At 52.6% G+C, this 20,940-nt stretch overlaps 1 protein-coding gene across 23 annotated transcripts; it reads right to left on the bottom strand.

Annotated features, from left to right (window-relative positions):
* Positions 1-377: 377 nt before the first annotated feature.
* Positions 378-19,201, bottom strand: LOC308186796 (uncharacterized protein). 23 transcript variants are annotated; one of them, XR_013944316.1, is made up of 21 exons: positions 19,183-19,201; positions 18,469-18,668; positions 18,105-18,356; positions 15,938-17,964; positions 15,808-15,855; positions 15,653-15,703; positions 15,430-15,566; positions 15,175-15,296; positions 14,888-15,056; positions 14,751-14,804; positions 12,971-14,650; positions 12,639-12,871; positions 12,375-12,462; positions 9,704-9,990; positions 9,468-9,602; positions 9,334-9,384; positions 9,145-9,204; positions 8,995-9,044; positions 8,531-8,622; positions 7,536-7,909; positions 7,016-7,395 (listed from the first exon to the last, which is right to left on the bottom strand). XR_013944316.1 is itself a non-coding variant. In XM_080608963.1 (11 exons), the coding sequence occupies exons 6-9, from the start codon at positions 9,370-9,372 to the stop codon at positions 7,830-7,832; spliced, it is 246 nt and encodes an 81-aa protein (XP_080465089.1). In that variant the 5' UTR covers positions 9,373-9,384; positions 9,468-9,602; positions 9,704-9,990; positions 12,375-12,462; positions 12,639-12,871; positions 12,971-13,048; the 3' UTR covers positions 7,016-7,395; positions 7,536-7,594; positions 7,779-7,829. The 23 variants fall into 23 exon arrangements, 9 of the variants coding, with proteins under 9 accessions (XP_080465087.1, XP_080465086.1, XP_080465089.1 ...); XR_013944317.1 differs by lacking the exons at positions 14,888-15,056; positions 15,175-15,296; positions 15,430-15,566; ... (4 more) ...; positions 18,469-18,668; positions 19,183-19,201 and having other exon boundaries at positions 12,971-14,676; positions 14,751-14,787; XM_080608963.1 differs by lacking the exons at positions 8,531-8,622; positions 14,751-14,804; positions 14,888-15,056; ... (6 more) ...; positions 18,469-18,668; positions 19,183-19,201 and having other exon boundaries at positions 7,536-7,594; positions 7,779-7,909; positions 9,128-9,204; positions 12,971-13,048.
* Between the last annotated feature and the right edge of the window lie 1,739 nt (positions 19,202-20,940).

Raw genomic sequence — 20,940 nt, forward strand, 5'->3', positions numbered from 1 at the left:
CACTGCATCCCTAACCCAAAACCCTAACCCAAAAAGTAAAGATTCTCAAAGCCCTAACCCTGGAGACCCTAACCTTAATTTTTTTTTTTAAGACCTTAAAACCCTAACTCTAAATACCTGACCATAACTAAAACCCTAAGACCCTAACCCTAAAAACCCTATCAACACTAAAACCACAAAATATTTTAAAACCTTAACACACCAACCCCCAACCCCTAACCCTTATAACTCCAGCCCTAACAACCTTAAAAACCTAACCCTAAACCCTGGAAACCCTAACCCTGAAACCCAACCCTAGTGCCTTAGCCCTGAAACCTTAAAACCCTAACATCTTGTTAGAAACACTCTGTAACCAATAACATAGGCTCAGACAAGGATCTCAGTGAAGTAGCATTTTTATTCACGATTGCAATGGCAGGCGTCCCACAAACTACCTACTAGTTCCATAACACAGTTTATATAAATTTTTTTTTCCTCTCGGTGACCAGGACCCTCCCCAGTTTCCCCATTGACTGGGTAATCCAGGTTCACGATCTATCCGGTGCTTCACTGAAAATACACAGCTGCTGGCCTGTTACAAGTCAATTTTCTTTTTTCCTTGACTGTTTTCCTCTTTGAGGTGGTAATGTTTCTTACACCGTGATTTCCACCCAATTGCTCTAAGGATTCTGGTTGTCTGCATTTCACAAGGTTGTCTGGTAAGCTTTCTTCTCACTGCAAGCATATCTCAATACCACCTTCCTTCCCTCTAAACGATGTAACTCTGTGCTAAAACATTTTTATTCCCACAACCTTGATCCCCTTACCCTAAAAATCCTTATTCCCTTTAACCCTAACAACTCTAACCACAACCCTAACCCTTCGTATCAACCCCCCGACGCTAATGACACTGACTAATGATCCAAACCCCAAACTGCCCCTAACCCCAGGCAACCGACAAAGAAACTGACACAAAGCTGAAAACTACAAAAAAGGCAAAACCCTGGATACAGACCCCAAATCACAAACACGCGACCAAAATGCTACAGAAAAGCCCCAGACGCAGGCCCCAAGCACTACAGCTAGGCCCCAGAAGCTCAAGACACATCCCAAAGCCAAAATGCAAGCCCCAAACGCTACAGAAAAGCCCCCAAACACCAGACACAGGCTGCAGAAGTCTACACGCAGGCCACGACCCACCCCCAGACACAGGCCCCAACCACACCCAGATGCAGACCCCAACTGTCCACAAGCAGCTCCCAACCCTCCCCCCATGAACTGGACCCCACCCCACCCAGATGCAGGCCCCAGCCCCAGCCCGCACGCCCCAAACTCAGGCCCCAAAGGTGTACAACCAGCTCCCAACTGCCCCCCTCAAAGGGAGGCTCCAAAGCCCGCCAGAGGACCCTAGAGTGTACAAGCAGCTCCCAACCCCCCCCAGCACAGGCCCCAACCCCCCCCCAGACACAGGCCCCAAAGGTGTACAAGCAACTCCCCGCCCTCCCCAGAGGCACGCCCCAAAGGTATACAAACAGCCCCAACCCCCCAAGACCCAGACCCCTACAGCATAGAAGCAGCTCCCAACCCCATCCCCCAAGGCACATGCCCCAACCCCCCCCCCCCAAGGCAGGCCCTAACAGTGTACAAGCAGCTCCCACCCCCCCCCCAGGCGCAGGCCCCAAAGGTGTACAAGCAGCTCACAACCACCCCCCCCCCCCCAGAGGCAGGCCCCAACCCCCTCCAGAGGCAATCCCGAAAGGTGTACAACCAGCTCCAAACTCCCCCCCCCAGACGCAGGCGCCAAACCCCCCCCAGACACAGGCCCCGAAGGGGTACAAGCAACTCCCTCCCCACCCTCCCTCCCCAGAGGCAGGCCCCAGAGGTGTACAACCAGCACCCGACCCCCCCCCCCAGATGCAAGCCCCAAAGGTGCACAAGGCAGCTCCAAACCTCCCCCCCCCAACCCAGGCGTCCAGTGTACGAGCAGCTCCCAACCCCCCCCCAACGCAGGCTCCTATACTGTACAACCAGCTCTGAACCCCCACCCCCCCGCTCCCCAGACGGAAGCACCAAGCCCCCACAGAGGCAGGCCCCAAGGGTGTGCAAGCAGCTCCCAACCACCCCCCCCACGAGGCAAGCACCAAAGCCCCATAGAGGGAAGCCCCTAGCATGTACAAGCATCTCACAACCCCTCCCAGCTGCAGGCCCCAGAAGTGTACAAGCAGCTCCCAACTCCCCAGACATGGGCACCTACAGTGGACAAGTACCTCTCAACCACCCCCCAGCTGCAGACCCCAAAGCTGTACAAGCAGCTACAAACCATGCCCAAGGCAGGACCCTGCAGTGTACAAGCAGCTCTCAACCCCCCCCAGATACAAGTCCCAAAGATGTACAAGCAGCTCCCAACCCACTCCAGATGCAAGTCCAAAAGGTGTACAAGCAGCTCCCAACCACCCCCCAGATGCAAGTCCCAAAGGTGGACAAGCAGTTCCCAACCCCCTCCAGATGTAGATCCCTGCAGTGTACAAGCAGCTCCCAACCCCCACAGATACAGATCCCTACATTCTAGGAACAGCTTCCAACCCGCCCAGATGCAGGCCCTGACCCCCCCCCCCAAAACACAGTCCCCAAAGGTGTACAAGCAGCTCCACAAACCCCCAAGACACAGGCCCCAAAAGCCTAAACATATGCCAAGCAAGTACTAATGCAGGTGCCAAACGCTACAGACAGGCCCAAAAGCACAGGCACACGCCCCAGATGCTCGAGGCCGAGACGTAACTTGGCTTTCTGAATTACTGGAAAGCGGCTTTCGTTCTCAGCGAGGTGTGCGCAGGCTAGACAGGATGGGGCTCCAGGCACCTCTTCACCTGTGGAAACACACTGCCATCAGGCACTGCCATGCCAGACAAGCTTTTTCTGTTAAAACACCCTTCTCAGATGCCCCGTGGCATTCAAGTGACCTGCTTTGCTCCGATTCTAAAGACTACTGTCACAGCCCACCTTGCCTGTGGCACCTGATCAACAGAAGAGAAAGCAACCATACCGTTTGGAAACCGTCACTGCACGTGCCGCTCCTTGATGCTCTGTAACCTCTTCTCAAATCCTCAGCCACTTCTGTGTAGAGCCTGCCATGGCACCTGCAAAGCAAGATGGATACCCTTCGCAGTCACCTTGCGCAACTTGGCCATTCTGCTCCAACCCCACTCACGACCAGCCTGCCCTTCTCGTGCTGCTCTTCAGAGTGCAGCTTGGCCCCTCTGAGTCTGTGCAAGGCACCTGCGAAAGAAAAAGAAAAGCATAGGCCCCCAAGACCCAGACCCCTACAGCATAGAAGCAGCTCCCAACCCCAACCCCCCAAGGCACATACCCCAACCCCCACCCCCCAAGGCATGCCCTAACAGTGTACAAGCAGCTCCCACCCCCCCCAGACACAGGCCCCAAAGGTGTACAAGCAGCTCACAACCACCCCCCCAGAGGCAGGCCCCAAAGGTGTACAACCAGCACCCGACCCCCCCCAGATGCAAGTCCCAAAGGTGCACAAGCAGCTCCAAACCTCCCCCCCCATCCCAGGCGTCCAGTGTATGAGCAGCTCCCACCCCCCCCCCCAACGCAGGCTCCTTTACTGTACAACCAGCTCTGAACCCCCCCCACTCCCCAGATGCAAGCACCAAGCCCCCGCAGAGGCAGGCCCCAAGGGTGTGCAAGCAGCTCACAACCACCCACCCCCCCCAGAGGCAGGCCCCAACCCCCCCCCCAGATGCAAGCCCCAAAGGTGCACAAGCAGCTCCAAACCTCCCCCCCCCCCAAACCAGGCTTCCAATGTACAAGCAGCTCCCAACCCCCCCCCAACGCAGGCTCCTACACTACAACCAGCTCTGAAACCCCCCCCCCCCCCCACACTCACCAGACGCAGGCACCAAGCCCCCGCAGAGGCAGGCCCCAAGGGTGTGCAAGCAGCTTCCAACCCCTCCCCCCCCCGAGGCAGGCCCCAAAGCCCCACAGAGGGAAGCCCCTAGCATGTACAAGCAACTCCCCACCCTCCCCAGAGGCACGCCCCAAAGCTGTAAACACAGCCCCAACCCCCCAAGACCCAGACCCCTACAGCTTAGAAGCAGCTCCCAACCCCACCCCCAAGGCACATGCCCCAACCCACCCCCCCCAAGGCAGGCCCTAACAGTGTACAAGCAGCTCCCAACCCCCTCCAGATGCAAGCCCGAAAGATGTACAAGCAGCTCCCAACCCCCCCAGATGCAAGTCCCAAAGGTGTACAAGCAGCTCCCAACCCCCCCCAGATGCAAGCCCCAAAGGTGCACAAGCAGCTCCCAACCCCCCCCAGATGCAAGCCCCAGAGGTGTACAAGCAGCTCCCAACCCCCCCAAGATGCAAGCCCCAGAGGTGTACAAGCAGCTCCCAACCCCCCCCAGATGCAAGCCCCAGAGGTGTACAAGCAGCTCCCAACCCCCCCCAGATGCAAGCCCCAAAGGTGTACAAGCAGCTCCACACCCCCCCCCAAGACACAGGCCCCAAAAGCCTAAACATATGCCAAGCAAGTACTAATGCAGGTGCCAAACGCTACAGACAGGCCCAAAAGCACAGGCACACGCCCCAGATGCTCGAGGCCGAGACGTAACTTGGCTTTCTGAATTACTGGAAAGCGGCTTTCGTTCTCAGCGAGGTGTGCGCAGGCTAGACAGGATGGGGCTTCAGGCACCTCTTCACCTGTGGAAACACACTGCCATCAGGCACTGCCATGCCAGACAAGCTTTTTCTGTTAAAACACCCTTCTCAGATGCCCCGCGGCATTCAAGTGACCTGCTTTGCTCTGATTCTAAAGACTAGTGTCACAGCCCACCTTGCCTGTGGCACCTGACCAACAGAAGAGAAAGCAACCATACCGTTTGGAAACCGTCACTGCACGTGCCGCTCCTTGATGCTCTGTAACCTCTTCTCAAATCCTCAGCCACTTCTGTGTAGAGCCTGCCATGGCACCTGCAAAGCAAGATGGAAACCCTTCGCAGTCACCTTGCGCAACTTGGCCATTCTGCTCCACTGCTCCACTCACGACCAGCCTGCCCTTCTCGTGCTGCTCTTCAGAGTGCAGCTTGGCCCCTCTGAGTCTGTGCAAAGCACCTGCGACAGAAAACAGAAAAGCATAGGCCGCGGCAGCATCCAAAGCCGCAGCACAGCTAGGACAGGTACTCTCACCTGCTCCCTTACTCTGCCCCCTCACCTGCCCTCGACGCAGATGCTTCCATCTGCTCTCTTAAGCCAGCTACACCACCTCTGGAATATAAACAGGACTTTAACTGTATTTTGTGTAGTTAAGTAACTGCAGTGACAACCGCACCCCTAAAATAACTGCTACATCTGTTCATCGCTCACCTTGCCAAAACCAGCTCTGGTCGTGAAGTCCCAGGTTGTACGCTGTGTTTCAGCTTTAACAAATGAAAACAGTCAGAAGATAATCATTCAGCTGCCAGCATTAGCACCCATCCCTCAACAACACAAGGGACCCCATGGCTAATTTTATCATTTCAAAACAGCAGCCCCCTTGCCTCAGCACCTGGAAAGTAGATCAAGCCAGTCACCGGGTTGCCTACCGAGTCCTTGACAGTTCCAAAAGGAGCTCTTTCCTGTGACCAGTTCCTCCTAAGGTTTACCCCTCCTACTGCGGGGGGGAACGAAATACAAACAAAAAATCAAAACTCCATATCTGCGAGCTTTCAAGATTCAATGACAGACCTCTCCTCTAGCACTATTCAAGCACTATGCAAACAGCTGCTCGCAAGCAGCTCAGGTCTCCCCCTCCACATTTGCCAAACACCACAGAGATGACTCTGTGCCAGCTGCCCTTCAGTACGTGCCCAGAGGCAGACCGGATGTCTTTGCCAAAACAGTCCGGACAATGTATTAGTACACCGATGGACCGCCACGTTAGTTACCATCACTAACTGCCAGGCAGGACAGCTCCAGGCCAAACACACACACACAGGCACGCTACAAACATTATGAACAAAACACAGAACACAAGGCGCAAAAAAAAAGAGGACTCCCAGAGGGAAGCCCTACAGCAAGTCAGAACAGGTGCTCTGCAGCAGACCCAAGGAGAGACTCAAATGTCACGACATGCGACTGGAAGCAACTGCCAGAACTGGGATGATGGAGGCATAAAAAGCCTGCCTTCAAGACAAGAGACCAGAAGGATGGGGAGTGCAAACCCCAGAAGAAAAATGCTTCGGAAATGAACTCCCAAGACAGAGCTCCTGATGAAGCCCACATGACTTCCGCAACAGCGAGGATGGAAACAGATGCCATCTGAAACCGAATATGATGCACAAGACCTGAAACACATCTGCGCTTCAGGCTGTGACTGCAAGACAAGAAGTGCTCAGATCAGCCCTACAATGATGAAACAAGCATTTAGGACCTTTGGTGTGGCTAACAAGTTGCCCATCTAATCCGTCCAGTGGAAAAAGGCAATGAGGATATCAAGACCTGAGGAGCGCGTAACATATGATGATCGCATCAAGAAACATTTGATACAAAAAAAATTACACGCACAGAAGAAATGATCTCTTTAAGCTCCCACTGCAAGACAAGAAATGCTCAGCTTCCGTTTGAGCATCAGCATTATTCCAGTGAGGTCAAGTGTTCAACACCCTCAGGACGGCTTCCCCAGGGCCTGCCAAGCACCAGGAGCAACAGCACAGACAACACAGAACACAGACACCAAGCTGGAACTGCCCTGCCTGGCACGTGCTCAAGCAATACCTGACAGAATCCCACGCCTCCACACACTCTGTCTGACCGTGATCAATCCTAAAAGGCCCCATCCACAGCAATGACTTAAAAGCACAGACCCTCGCCCTATGTGTGCATTCAAAACCCGAAAGCAAACATAGCACTTGCCCCACAACTTAGCATGGGAATGACGGGAGGCAGGTTCCATCCTCATCAAGGAACACGAAGGCTAGCCAGGACATTGCTTCCGGCACGAGGCTCCTATTCACCTGCAGAAATAAAGCGCCATCAGGCACTGGCACACCAGCCAAACTTCTTCTAGTGAAACACCCACCTCAAAAACAAAACAGTAGTCCGCTGACCTGCTCTGCTACTGAAGTCAGATAGACCAACTCCAGACAACTGCCCGCCTTCCCCTGCCAACCACCCCCAAACACACAGTATTTGCCCCTGGACTTAATTCTCAGGGGTCACAATCCATCCTCAAGGTGGACCACAGAGGCCAACTAGGATGTTCCCACTATCTTCTTCGTCCCCGGAAAAGAGGAGTCACCCAGAGGTGGGACCAATAGACTACCAAACCAAAACCAATGCCCTTTTCCCAACTTTTCTCCACTCACCTTCCCGATCCAGGCTTAGCGCTTCCATTTACTGTACTGAGCCAAGGTCACGTGGCTTAGACCAAGGAGAAAGAACAAACAAAAATGACAATCCACAAAACAGTCTATACCCACTCCTCTTCTTTCCTCCCCTACCCCAACAGCCAAGAAGCCCCAGACACATGTTCCCCAACCCAGTACCACCGCTTCGCTCACCTAACATCCCAAGGAGATGCATCATCCTCGTGCCTCATTCAAGTGTCTGTGCCCATGCCCTGGGATACAAGAAACAGAAAGAGAAGGTCATATCCGTGATGGATACGCAAACAGTACAGCTCCTTGCAGAGGACTCAAACACAGAGACGAGAGCCAGAAAAAAAAAAAACACGCCCTCAGGTCCACAAATGCCAAAAGGCCATGAATGCACAGCAGCCCCAACAGGGGTAATCACAGACTTCTCCTTTACAGATGAGAACGGTGACCCTGCTCAGTCTTTCCATAATACTGCACTTATGCGGTCAAGCCCCTTCGGGTGCGTACTGAAGCTCCTTGTGAAGCCTCTGGACAGTTATGCAAATGGCTTGATATACCTAGAGATTAAAAGGTAACTCAAAAAAAAGGAACCGTACCCCACCATTTCCCAAAAACAAGTTAGCCAGCAACACCTCCTAAGCACACCTCTATTACGTGAATTCCAAGCACTTAAAAACTAGAAGGCTGCAACATCTGAAGACTCTACAGCCACACAAACCACAGGCAAAAGCTCCAAAAATATAACAAACTGTCCCTAACCCTGAAAAAGACTACCCCTTACATGCCTACTGCTGCTCTTTTCAGACACATGCTTACACAGGGAGCTTCGATGATACTTATCTCCTAAACTCTGCTCCATCACTTTGCCACCAAGGTTGTAACTTTGATAATATTTGCCTTAATTCTGCAGAAATCATAAGGGACCCAGAACCACAAAGCAAACACACAAAGTAACATTGACATCCTATCCATAAACATGCTATAACAATTACTCACCTGAAGAAGAGCTGCATGCAATACAGGCACCTATTACTAGATTGGTTTACTCTAACAGGTCCTACTAGTTGTTACCCCACAAAGATGGGCGTACCAGTCTCTACTTGGAAACGCATCAGTCTGTAGACTCTGACCCACCTAAAGACCCCTGCAACTGACTGAAGGAAAAACAAAGCACTTACCCCAAAGTGCAGCCCAGGCAGAATGAGCTCTCTGATGGGATGCCTGTGACTCAATTACCACTAGGCCCTGCCTGGGACCCAAAGCCAATCACCTGGGAAAGGGGAGGGGCAAAGCACAAAGTAGAAAGAGGAGAAGCAACACCTGTGGTTTATGTATCTATTTATATGGCTTAGCTCAACAGCATGCAGGGTGCAGACAAGAGAACTGGGTTGTTTCTAGAAGCAACAATCCCCATGTTTTGGCTTCAGCTTTGAATATTGAAAGCTTTTCTCCTCTACAACACCTGCCTCAGGAACCAAACAGCATTGCAGTGACCTGCATTGCTCCTATTCTAAAGACTATCACAGCCCACCTTGCCTGTGGCACCTGATAAGCAGAAGAGAAGGCAACCACAGCAATAAAAGACACTGCACCCTCAGGACAGTTACTCTCATCCCCTCCTTTACCTCAGCTGCTTACCTACCCCACATGGCAGATGCTTCCACCCGTTCTCTGAAGCCGCCTATAGCACCTCTAAAAGAGAAACTGGAATTTTACTCTATCTGATGTAGTTAAAAAAATTGCAACGACAGCCGCACCCCAAAAATAACAGCTACCTCTGTTCATCACTCACCAGAGTCACTCCAGAGGCAGCTCGGGTCGTGACGTCCTGTACTGCACACTGCGTTTCAGCCTGAACAAAGGAAAACACAGTCAGACCATGAACATTCAGCTGACAGCATTAGCACCCATCCCTCAACAACAGAAGTCACCCCATATTTAATGTTTTCATTTCAAAACAACAGTCCACTTGCCTCTGTACCTGCAAGTTAGATCCAAGCTCGAAAGGAACGGCCACCATCACCCATGCCACCTGGGAACACAGAAGGACAAAATGATCGCTCTGCTTGCAAGCCTCCACCTGCCACATTGCTCCTCTGTCCCAAACAGCCTCACCTCAGACCCTCAGAGGGAAACACCTGAATGTCTTCCCTTTGCTTCAGATCAGGGATCACCAGGCTGATAGAACTCTCACCTTCCCTCACTGCTCCGTGTCATGGGGATTTCCCTGTCCAAGACTGCATGAAGCCCCTGCAGAGACAAGAGAAAAGCACACCCTGAGGCACCTCACAGCCACAGCGTACCTGCTGCAATACCTCTCTCTTCCCAGCTCCTTTACTTCAGCTCCTCACCAGCTCTGAGATTCTTCGCTTCAGTTTCCCCATTGACTGGGTAATCCAGGTTCACGATCTATCCGGTGCTTCACTGAAAATACACAGCTGCTGGCCTGTTACAAGTCAATTTTCTTTTTTCCTTGACTGTTTTCCTCTTTGAGGTGGTAATGTTTCTTACACCGTGATTTCCACCCAATTGCTCTAAGGATTCTGGTTGTCTGCATTTCACAAGGTTGTCTGGTAAGCTTTCTTCTCACTGCAAGCATATCTCAATACCACCTTCCTTCCCTCTAAACAAGGTAACTCTGTGCAAAAACATTTTTATTCCCACAACCTTGATCCCCTTACCCTAAAATCCTTATTCCCTTTAGCCCTAACAACTCTAACCACAACCCTAACCCTTCATATCAACCCCCCGACGCTAATGACACTGACTAATGATCCAAACCCCAAACTGCCCCAACCCCAGGCAACCCACAAAGAAACTGACACAAAGCTGAAAACTACAAAAAAAGGCAAAACCCTGGATACAGACCCCAAATCACAAACACGCGACCAAAATGCTACAGAAAAGCCCCAGACGCATGCCCCAAGCACTACAGCTAGGCCCCAGAAGCTCAAGACACATCCCAAAGCCAAAATGCAAGCCCCAAACGCTACAGAAAAGCCCCCAAACACCAGACACCCTCCCCAGAGGCACGCCCCAAAGGTGTACAAACAGCCCCAACCCCCCAAGACCCAGACCCCTACAGCATAGAAGCAACTCCCAACCCCACCCCCCCAAGGCACATGCCCCAACCCCCCCCCCCCCCAAGGCAGGCCCTAACAGTGTGCAAGCAGCTCCCACCCCCCCCCCAGGCGCAGGCCCCAAAGGTGTACAAGCAGCTCACAACCACCCCCCAGAGGCAGGCCCCAACCCCCTCCAGATGCAAGCCCGAAAGGTGTACAACCAGCTCCAACCCCCCCCCCCAGACGCAGGCCCCAAGCCCCTCCAGACACAGGCCCCAAAGGTGTACAAGCAATTCCCCACCCTCCCTCCCCAGAGGCAGGCCCCAAAGGGATACAACCAGCACCCGACCCCCCCACACATACAAGTCCCAAAGCTGCACAAGCAGCTCCAAACCTCCCCCCCATCCCAGGCGTCCAGTGCACGAGCAGCTCCCAACCCCCCTCAGCCCAACGCAGGTTCCTATACTGTACAACCAGCTCTGAACCCCCCCACTCCCCAGACACAGGCACCAAGCCCCCCCAGAGGCAGGCCCCAACCCCCCCCAGATGCAAGCCCCAAAGGTGCACAAGCAGCTCCAAACCTCCCCCCCCCCAACCCAGGCTTCCAGTGTACGAGCAGCTCCCAACCCCCCCTCAACGCAGGCTCCTACACTACAACCAGCTCTGAACCCCCCCCCCCACTCACCAGACGCAGGCACCAAGCCCCCGCAGAGGCAGGCCCCAAGGGTGTGCAAGCAGCTTCCAACCCCTCCCCCCCCCGAGGCAGGCCCCAAAGCCCCATAGAGGGAAGCCCCTAGCGTATACAAGCAACTCCCCACCCTCCCCAGAGGCACGCCCCAAAGCTGTAAACACAGCCCCAACCCCCCAAGACCCAGACCCCTACAGCGTAGAGGCAGCTCCCAACCCCACCCCCAAGGCAGGCCCTAACAGTGTACAAGCAGCTCCCAACCCCCCCCAGATGCAAGTCCCAGAGGTGTACAAGCAGCTCCCAACCCCCTCCCAGCTGCAAGCCCCAAAGGTGCACAAGGCAGCTCCAAACCTCCCCCCCCCAACCCTGGCGTCCAGTGTACGAGCAGCTCCCAACCCCCCCCCAACGCAGGCTCCTATACTGTACAACCAGCTCTGAACCCCCCCACTCCCCAGACACAGGCACCAAGCCCCCGCAGAGGCAGGCCCCAAGGGTGTGCAAGCAGCTCACAACAACCCCCCCCCCAGAGGCAGGCCCCAAAGCCCCGTAGAGGGAAGCCCCTAGCATGTACAAGCATCTCACAACCCCTCCCAGCTGCAGGCCCCAAAAGTGTACAAGCAGCTCCCAACTCCCCAAACGTGGGCACCTACAGTGGACAAGCACCTCTCAACCACCCCCCAGCTGCAGACCCCAAAGCTGTACAAGCAGCTACAAACCATGCCCAAGGCAGGACCCTGCAATGTACAAGCAGCTCCCAACCCCCCCCCCAGATACAAGTCCCAAAGATATACAAGCAGCTCCCAACCCCCCCCAGATGCAAGTCCCAAAGGTGGACAAGCAGCTCCCACCCCCCCCCAGATGCAAGTCCCAAAGGTGGACAAGCAGCTCCCTACCCCCTCCAGATGCAGATCCCTGAATTGTACAAGCAGCTCCAGCTCCCAACACCCACCCCCAAACGCAAGCCCATACTGTGTACAAGCAGCTCCCAACCACCACAGATACAGATCCCTACATTGTAGGAGCAGCTTCCAACCCCCCCAGATGCAGGCCCTGACCCCTCCCCCAGACACAGTCCCCAAAGGTGTTCAAGCAACTCCCCCCCCCCCCCAGATGCAAGCCCCAAAGGTGTACAAGCAGCTCCACACCCCCCCCAAGACACAGGCCCCAAAAGCCTAAAGATACGCCAAGAAACTACTAATGCAGGTGCCAAACGCTACAGACAGGCCCAAAAGCACAGGCACGAGCCCCAGATGCTCGAGGCCGAGACGTAACTTGGCTTTCTGAATTACTGGAAAGCGGCTTTCGTTCTCAGCGAGGTGTGCACAGGCTAGACAGGATGGGGCTTCAGGCACCTCTTCACCTGTGGAAACACACTGCCATCAGGCACTGCCATGCCAGACAAGCTTTTTCTGTTAAAACACCCTTCTCAGATGCCCCGCGGCATTCAAGTGACCTGCTTTGCTCCGATTCTAAAGACTAGTGTCACAGCCCACCTTGCCTGTGGCACCTGACCAACAGAAGAGAAAGCAACCATACCGTTTGGAAACCGTCACTGCACGTGCCGCTCCTTGATGCTCTGTAACCTCTTCTCAAATCCTCAGCCACTTCTGTGTAGAGCCTGCCATGGCACCTGCAAAGCAAGATGGAAACCCTTCGCAGTCACCTTGCGCAACTTGGCCATTCTGCTCCAACCCCACTCACGACCAGCCTGCCCTTCTCGTGCTGCTCTTCAGAGTGCAGCTTGGCCCCTCTGAGTCTGTGCAAGGCACCTGCGAAAGAAAAAGAAAAGCATAGGCCGCGGCAGCATCCAAAGCTGCAGCACAGCTAGGACAGGTACTCTCACCTGCTCCCTTACTCTGCCTCCTCACCTGCCCTCGAGGCAGATGCTTCCATCTGCTCTCTTAAGCCAGCTACAACACCTCTGGAATATAAACAGGACTTTAACTGTATTTTGTGTAGTTAAGTAACTGCAGTGACAACCGCACCCCTAAAATAACTGCTACATCTGTTCATCGCTCACCTTGCCAAAACCAGCTCTGGTCGTGAAGTCCCAGGTTGTACGCTGTGTTTCAGCTTTAACAAATGAAAACAGTCAGAAGATAATCATTCAGCTGCCAGCATTAGCACCCATCCCTCAACAACACAAGGGACCCCATGGCTAATTTTATCATTTCAAAACAGCAGCCCCCTTGCCTCAGCACCTGGAAAGTAGATCAAGCCAGTCACCGGGTTGCCTACCGAGTCCTTGACAGTTCCAAAAGGAGCTCTTTCCTGTGACCAGTTCCTCCTAAGGTTTACCCCTCCTACTGCGGGGGGGAACGAAATACAAACAAAAAATCAAAACTCCATATCTGCGAGCTTTCAAGATTCAATGACAGACCTCTCCTCTAGCACTATTCAAGCACTATGCAAACAGCTGCTCGCAAGCAGCTCAAGTCTCCCCCTCCACATTTGCCAAACACCACGGAGATGACTCTGTGCCAGCTGCCCTTCAGTACGTGCCCAGAGGCAGACCGGATGTCTTTGCCAAAACAGTCCGGACAATGTATTAGTACACCGCCACGTTAGTTACCATCACTAACTGCCAGGCAAGACAGCTCCAGGCCAAACACACACACACAGGCACGCTACAAACATTACGAACAAAACACAGAACACAAGGCGCAAAAAAAAAGAGGACTCCCAGAGGGAAGCCCTACAGCAAGTCAGAACAGGTGCTCTGCAGCAGACCCAAGGAGAGACTCAAATGTCACGACATGCGACTGGAAGCAACTGCCAGAACTGGGATGATGGAGGCATAAAAAGCCTGCCTTCAAGACAAGAGACCAGAAGGATGGGGAGTGCAAACCCCAGAAGAAATCTCTTAGGAAATGAATTCCCAAGACAGAGCTCCTGATGCGACCCAGATGACTTCTGCAAGAGTGAGTATGGAAACAGATGCCATCTGAAACCGAATATGATGCACAAGACCTGAAACACATCCGAGCTTTAAGCTGCGACTGCAATACAAGAAGTGCTCGGATCAGACCCATGATGACAAAACAAGCTTTTAGGACCTTTGGTACGGCTAACAAGTTGCCTTTCTAGTCTGTCCAGTGCAAAAAGCAATGAGGATATCAAGACCTGAGGAGCACGTAACATGATGATCACATCAAGAAACATTTGATACAAAGACCCGAGGCGTGCATGACACAGAACACACCCTGCAGAAGCAGCACTACAAGACAAATAAACAGATGGGAACTGTCCTGCCTGGCACATACACTCACACTACAAAATACCCCCTGCTCCTTCTATTAGCCTGGTGACCCAGCCTCAAGCAGCCTGAAGGTGACGCAGCCTCAACCACCCTCACAGTGCCACGAAGTATATTCAGCCGGCTGGCTCCATGCTGCTCCGGCTCCCAGCTCCCATCAGCCACACCACATATGCAAATACCAGGTGCCCCTCAACTTAGCTCTCAGATTGCTGGATGGTAAATTCCCTCCACCTCAAGAAATGCACAGACACTGAGAGACATCTTAGTCCATGGCCAGGCTCATCATCATCTGCAAAAACAGCGTACCAGCATTCACTAGCACACCGGCCCTGATGCCCACCTCCTCCGCAATACTGACTACCGCTGAAGCAACATACGGTTGTGCTCACCCGTTCCTCTCTGAGTCCAAGCTCCAACAGTACAGCCGGTATCACCCACACCACCTGGGAAAACAAAGGGATAAAATGATCGTTGTGTTCTCAAGTAATCACCCACCACACTGCTCCTCTATCCCACCCAGCCTCACCTCAGACCCTCAGCAGATTCTGAGGAAGGCCTGCTGCAGCACCTGCTAAACCAGGGGAAACACTTCAAGGACTTGCCTTAGGGGGACCTTGCTTAGGGACACTGACTGGGCTGACGACCCTCTCGTCTTTCCTCAGCACTCCACAATGTGGGGATTCACCTCTCCAAGGCTGCAGGAAGCACCCACAAAAGAAAAAAAAGAAAAGGCAGATCCTCAGGCACCTCACAGGCACAGCCTACCTGCTGCAATACCTCTCTTTCACTAGCTCTTTTTCTTCAGCTGCTCACATGCTCCAACTCGGCCGGGCCGGCACCACGGACTGGTGGTGCTTTCCACACTGCTGGAAAGCAGGCTTTATCCTCAAGGCACGTGCAGGCTAGATGAGATGGGGCTCCAGGCACCTCTTCACCTGTGGAAACACACTGCCATCAGACACCGCCATGCCAGACAAACTTTTCCTGTTAAAACACCCTTCTCAGATGCCCTGTGGCATTCCAGTGACCTGCTTTGCTCTGATTCTAAAGACTGATGTCACAGCCCACCTTGCCTGTGGCACCTGACCAACAGAAGAGAAAGCAACCGCAGCGCTTGGAAACCATCCCTGCACGTACTGCTCCTTGTCACTCTCCGGCCTCATCTCAAATCCTCAGCCACTTCTGTGGAGAGCCTGCCATGGCACCTGCAAAGCAAGACAGAGACCTTTCATAGTCACCTCGTGCTACTTGGCCATTCCGCTCCAACCCAGCTCATGACCAGCCCCCCTACTTAAGCAGCTCTTCAGAATGCAGTTTGCTCCTTTGAGCCTGTGCGAGACACCTGTGAAAGAGGAAGAAAAGCATAGGCTAAGGCAGCATCCTAAGCCGCAGCACAGCTAGGACAGTTACTCTCATCTGCTGCCTTACCTCTACCCGCTTACCTACCCCGAGGCAGATGCTTCCATCTACCCTCTTAAGCCAGCTACAACACCTCTAAAACAGAAAAGAGGGGTCACTTAGAGTGACAGTGAGAACCGCAACCCAACTATTACTGCTCCATCTGTTCATCGCTCACCTTGCCAGAGGCAGCTCTGGGTACGAAGTCCCAGGTTGTACGCTGTGTTTCAGCTTTAACAAACGAAAACATAGAAGGTAATCATTCAGCTGCCAGCATTAGCACCCATCCCTCAACAACACAAGGGACCCCATGGCTAATTTTATCATTTCAAAACAGCAGCCCCCTTGCCTCAGCACCTGGAAAGTAGATCAAGCCAGTCACCGGGTTGCCTACCGAGTCCTTGACAGTTCCAAAAGGAGCTCTTTCCTGTGACCAGTTCCTCCTAAGGTTTACCCCTCCTACTGCGGGGGGGAACGAAATACAAACAAAAAATCAAAACTCCATATCTGCGAGCTTTCAAGATTCAATGACAGACCTCTCCTCTAGCACTATTCAAGCACTATGCAAACAGCTGCTCGCAAGCAGCTCAAGTCTCCCCCTCCACATTTGCCAAACACCACGGAGATGACTCTGTGCCAGCTGCCCTTCAGTACATGCCCAGAGGCAGACCGGATGTCTTTGCCAAAACAGTCCGGACAATGTATTAGTACACCGCCACGTTAGCTACCATCACTAACTGCCAGGCAGGACAGCTCCAGGCCAAACACACACACACAGGCACGCTACAAACATTACGAACAAAACACAGAACACAAGGCGCAAAAAAAGGACTCCCAGAGGGAAGCCCTACAGCGACAGCAAGTCAGAACAGGTGCTCTGCAGCAGACCCAAGGAGAGACTCAAATGTCACGACATGCGACTGGAAGCAACTGCCAGAACTGGGATGATGGAGGCATAAAAAGCCTGCCTTCAAGACAAGAGACCAGAAGGATGGGGAGTGCAAACCCCAGAAGAAATCTCTTAGGAAATGAATTCCCAAGACAGAGCTCCTGATGCGACCCAGATGACTTCTGCAAGAGTGAGTATGGAAACAGATGCCATCTGAAACCGAATATGATGCACAAGACCTGAAACATATCTGCGCTTTAAGCTGCGACTGCAAGACAAGACGTGCTCAGATCAGCCCTACGATGATGAAACAAGCATTTAGGACTTTTGGTGTGGCTAACAAGTTGCCCATCTAATCTGTCCAGTGGAAAAAGGCAATGAGGATATCAAGACCTGAGGAGCGCGTAACATATGATGATCGCATCAAGAAACATTTGATACAAAAAAATTACACGCACAGAAGAAATGATCTCTTTAAGCTCCCACTGCAAGACAAGAAATGCTCAGCTTCCGATTGAGCATCAGCATTATTCCAGTGAGGTCAAGTGTTCAACACCCTCAGGAAGGCTTCCCCAGGGCCTGCCAAGCACCAGGAGCAACAGCACAGCACAGACAACACAGAACACAGACACCAAGCTGGAACTGCCCTGCCTGGCACGTGCTCAAGCCCTACCTGACAGAATCCCATGCCCCCATACACTGTCTGACCGTGATCAATCCTAAAAGGCCCCATCCACAGCAATGACTTAAAAGCACAGACCCTCGCCCTATGTGTGCATTCAAAACCCGAAAGCAAACATAGCACTTGCCCCACAACTTAGCATGGGAATGACGGGAGGCAGGTTCCATCCTCATCAAGGAACACGAAGGCTAGCCAGGACATTGCTTCCGGCACGAGGCTCCTCTTCACCTGCAGAAATAAAGTGCCATCGGGCACTGGCACACCAGCCAAACTTCTTCCAGTGAAACACCCACCTCAAAAACAAAACAGTAGTCCACTGACCTGCTCTGCTACTGAAGTCAGATAGACCAACTCCAGACAACTGCCCGCCTTCCCCTGCCAACCACCCCCAAACACACAGTATTTGCCCCTGGACTTAATTCTCAGGGGTCACAATCCATCCTCAAGGTGGACCACAGAGGCCAACTAGGATGTTCCCACTATCTTCTTCGTCCCCGGAAAAGAGGAGTCACCCAGAGGTGGGACCAATAGACTACCAAACCAAAACCAATGCCCTTTTCCCAACTTTTCTCCACTCACCTTCCCGATCCAGGCTTAGCGCTTCCATTTACTGTGCTGAGCCAAGGTCACGTAGCTTAGACCAAGGAGAAAGAACAAACAAAAATGACAATCCACAAAACAGTCTATACCCACTCCTCTTCTTTCTTCCCCTACCCCAACAGCCAAGAAGCCCCAGACCCACTTTCCCCAACCCAGTACCACCGCTTTGCTCACCTAACATCCCAAGGAGATGCATCACGCTCCCAGCTCCTCTTGTGCTCCGAGCATCTCCAGCATTTCAGGAACTGGAACCGCTGACGCCTGGCGCGCCTCAGGAACGTGGCAGGAGATGTACTCTGCTCTTTCAAGGTGCTTCCAAAGCCTGCATAACAGGCAAAGCAGACTAACACAATCCACTGACCAACTCAGGGCCCACACTGCCGTCCACTCACCCTCGTGCCTCATTCAAGTGTCCGGGCCCATGCCCTGGGATACAAGAAACAAAAAGAGAAGGTCATATCCGTGATGGACACACAAACAGTACAGCTCCTTGCAGAGGACTCAAACAGAGACGAGAGCCGAAAAAAAAAAAACACACCCTCAGGTCCACAAATGCCAAAAGGCCATGAATGCACAGCAGCCCCAACAGGGGTAATCACAGACTTCTCCTTTACAGATGAGAACGGTGACCCTGCTCAGTCTCTCCGTAATACTGCACTTATGCGGTCAAGCCCCTTCGGATGCGTACTGAAGCTCCTTGTGAAGCCTCTGGACAGTTATGCAAATGACTTGATATACCTAGAGATTAAAAGATAACTCAAAAAAAAAGGAACCGTACCCCACCATTTCCCAAAAACAAGTTAGCCAGCAACACCTCCTAAGCACACCTCTATTACGTGAATTCCAAGCACTTAAAAACTAGAAGGCTGCAACATCTAAAGACTCTACAGCCACACAAACCACAGGCAAAAGCTCCAAAACTATAACAAACTGTCCCTAACCCTGAAAAAGACTACCCCTTACAGGCCTACTGCTACTCTTTTCAGACGCATGCTTACACAGGGAGCTTCGATGATACTTATCTCCTAAACCCTGCTCCATCACTTTGCCACCAAGGTTATAACTTTGATAATATTTGCCTTAATTCAGCAAAAATCATAAGGGACCCAGAACCAAAAGCAAACACACAAAGTAGCACTGCCATCCTATCCGTAAACATGCTATAACAATTACTCACCTGAAGAAGAGCTGCATGCAATACAGGCACCTATTACTGGATTGGTTTACTCTAACAGATCCTACCAGTTGTTACCTCACAAAGATGGGCGTACCGGTCTCTACTTGGAAACGCATCAGTCCATAGACTCTTAACCACCTAAAGAAACCTCCAACTCACTGAAGGAAAAACAAAGCACTTACCCCAAAGTGCAGCCCAGGCATAATGAGCTCTCTGAAGGGATGCCTGTGACTCAATGACCACTAGGCCCTCCCTGGAACCCAAAGCCAATCACCTGGGAAAGGGGAGGGGCAAAGCACAAGTAGAAAGAGAAGCAACAGCTGTGGTTTATTTATTTTTGCTTCAGCTTTAAATATTGAAAGCTTTTCTCCTCTACAACTCCTGTCTCAGGAACCAAACAGCATTCCAGTGACCTGCTTTGCTCCTTTTCCAAAGACTATCACAGCCCACCTTGCCTGTGGCACCTGATAAGCAGAAGAGAAAGCAACCACAGCAGCAAAAGCCACGGCACCCTTAGGACAGTTACTCTCATCCCCTCCTTTACCTCAGCTGCTTACCTACCCCACATGGCAGATGCTTCCACCCGTTCTCTGAAGCCACCTAGAGCACCTCTAAAAGAGAAACTGGAATTTTACTCTATTTGATATAGTTAAAAAAACTGCAGCGACAACCGCACCCCAAAAATAACAGCTACCTCTGTTCATCACTCACCAGAGTCACTCCAGAGGTAGCTCGGGTCGTGACGTCCTGTACTGCACGCTGCGTTTCAGCCTGAACAAAGGAAAACACAGTCAGAAGATAAACATTCAGCTGACAGCATTAGCACCCATCCCTCAACAACAGAAGTGACCCCATATTTAATGTTTTCGTTTCAAATAGCAGTCCACTTGCCTCTGTACCTGCAAGTTAGATCCAAGCTCGAAAGGAACGGCTACCATCACCCATGTGCCACCTGGGAACACAGAAGGACAAAATGACCACTGTGCTTGCAAGCCTCCACCTGCCACACTGCTCCTCTGTCCCAGCCAGCCTCACCTCAGACCCTCAGAGGGAAACACCTGAACGTCTTCCCCTGTGGTGGTTTTACAGGGGTAGGCGACCGAGCTCCACCAAAACCGCTCTCTCACTCTCCCTCCTCAGAGAAGGACAAGGAGAAAATACAAGGAAAAAGGGCTCAAGGGTTGAGATAAGGACGAGGAGATTACACAGTAAATATCGTGATAGGCAAAACACACTCAGCATAGAAAGATAGAAAGATTTATTGCTTATTACTACACAATGTAGAGAAGCGAGAAACAAACGAAAGCAACCAAAAGCACCTTCCCCCCCAACCACCCTCTTCCACCTTCTCCCCCCCAGCGGTACAGGTGATCGGTGTTTATGGTCAGTCTATAGCGCTTCTTTGCCGCCACTCCTTCTCGGACGCCCTCATCCCCTGTGCTGTGGGGTTCCTCCCACAGGATGCAGTCCTTGGTCAACTGATCTGGCATGGCCTTCCCACAGGCAGCAGCTCTTCCAGAACTGTTCCAGATGTAAGTCCATACCACGGGGTCCATCCCTCAGGAGCAAACTGCTCCAACCTGGGTCCCCCACGGGCAGCAGCTCCTGCCAGCTCACCTGCTCCTGCGTGGTCCCCTCTCCACGGTCTACAGGTCCGGCCCGGAATCTGCTCCGGCAAGGGTCTTCCACAGGCCGCAGCCTCCATCAGTGCAGGTCCACCTGCTCCACCGTGGCCTCCTCCACCAGCTGCAGCATGGAACCCTGCTCCACCGTGGTACTCCGTGGGCTGCAGGGGGACAGCCTGCTTCACCATGGTCCTCGCCACAGGCCGCA

Source organism: Anser brachyrhynchus, assembly GCF_964034855.1.
Source record: "Anser brachyrhynchus genome assembly, contig: SCAFFOLD_211, whole genome shotgun sequence".
NCBI classification, from domain to species: Eukaryota; Metazoa; Chordata; class Aves; order Anseriformes; family Anatidae; genus Anser; species Anser brachyrhynchus.

Bases quoted from the DNA above. Each gene is read 5' to 3' on its own strand.
- LOC308186796 (XM_080608960.1), bottom strand. From the start codon at position 6,934: ATGAGGATGGAACCTGCCTCCCGTCATTCCCATGCTAAGTTGTGGG. The intron at 5,648-6,888 runs GCAAGTGCTATG...TCCCCCCCGCAG, and splicing joins TTCCCATGCTAAGTTGTGGG to TAGGAGGGGTAAACCTTAGG. The intron at 5,110-5,209 runs GTGAGGGGGCAG...TTTCTGTCGCAG, and splicing joins AGCATCTGCGTCGAGGGCAG to GTGCTTTGCACAGACTCAGA.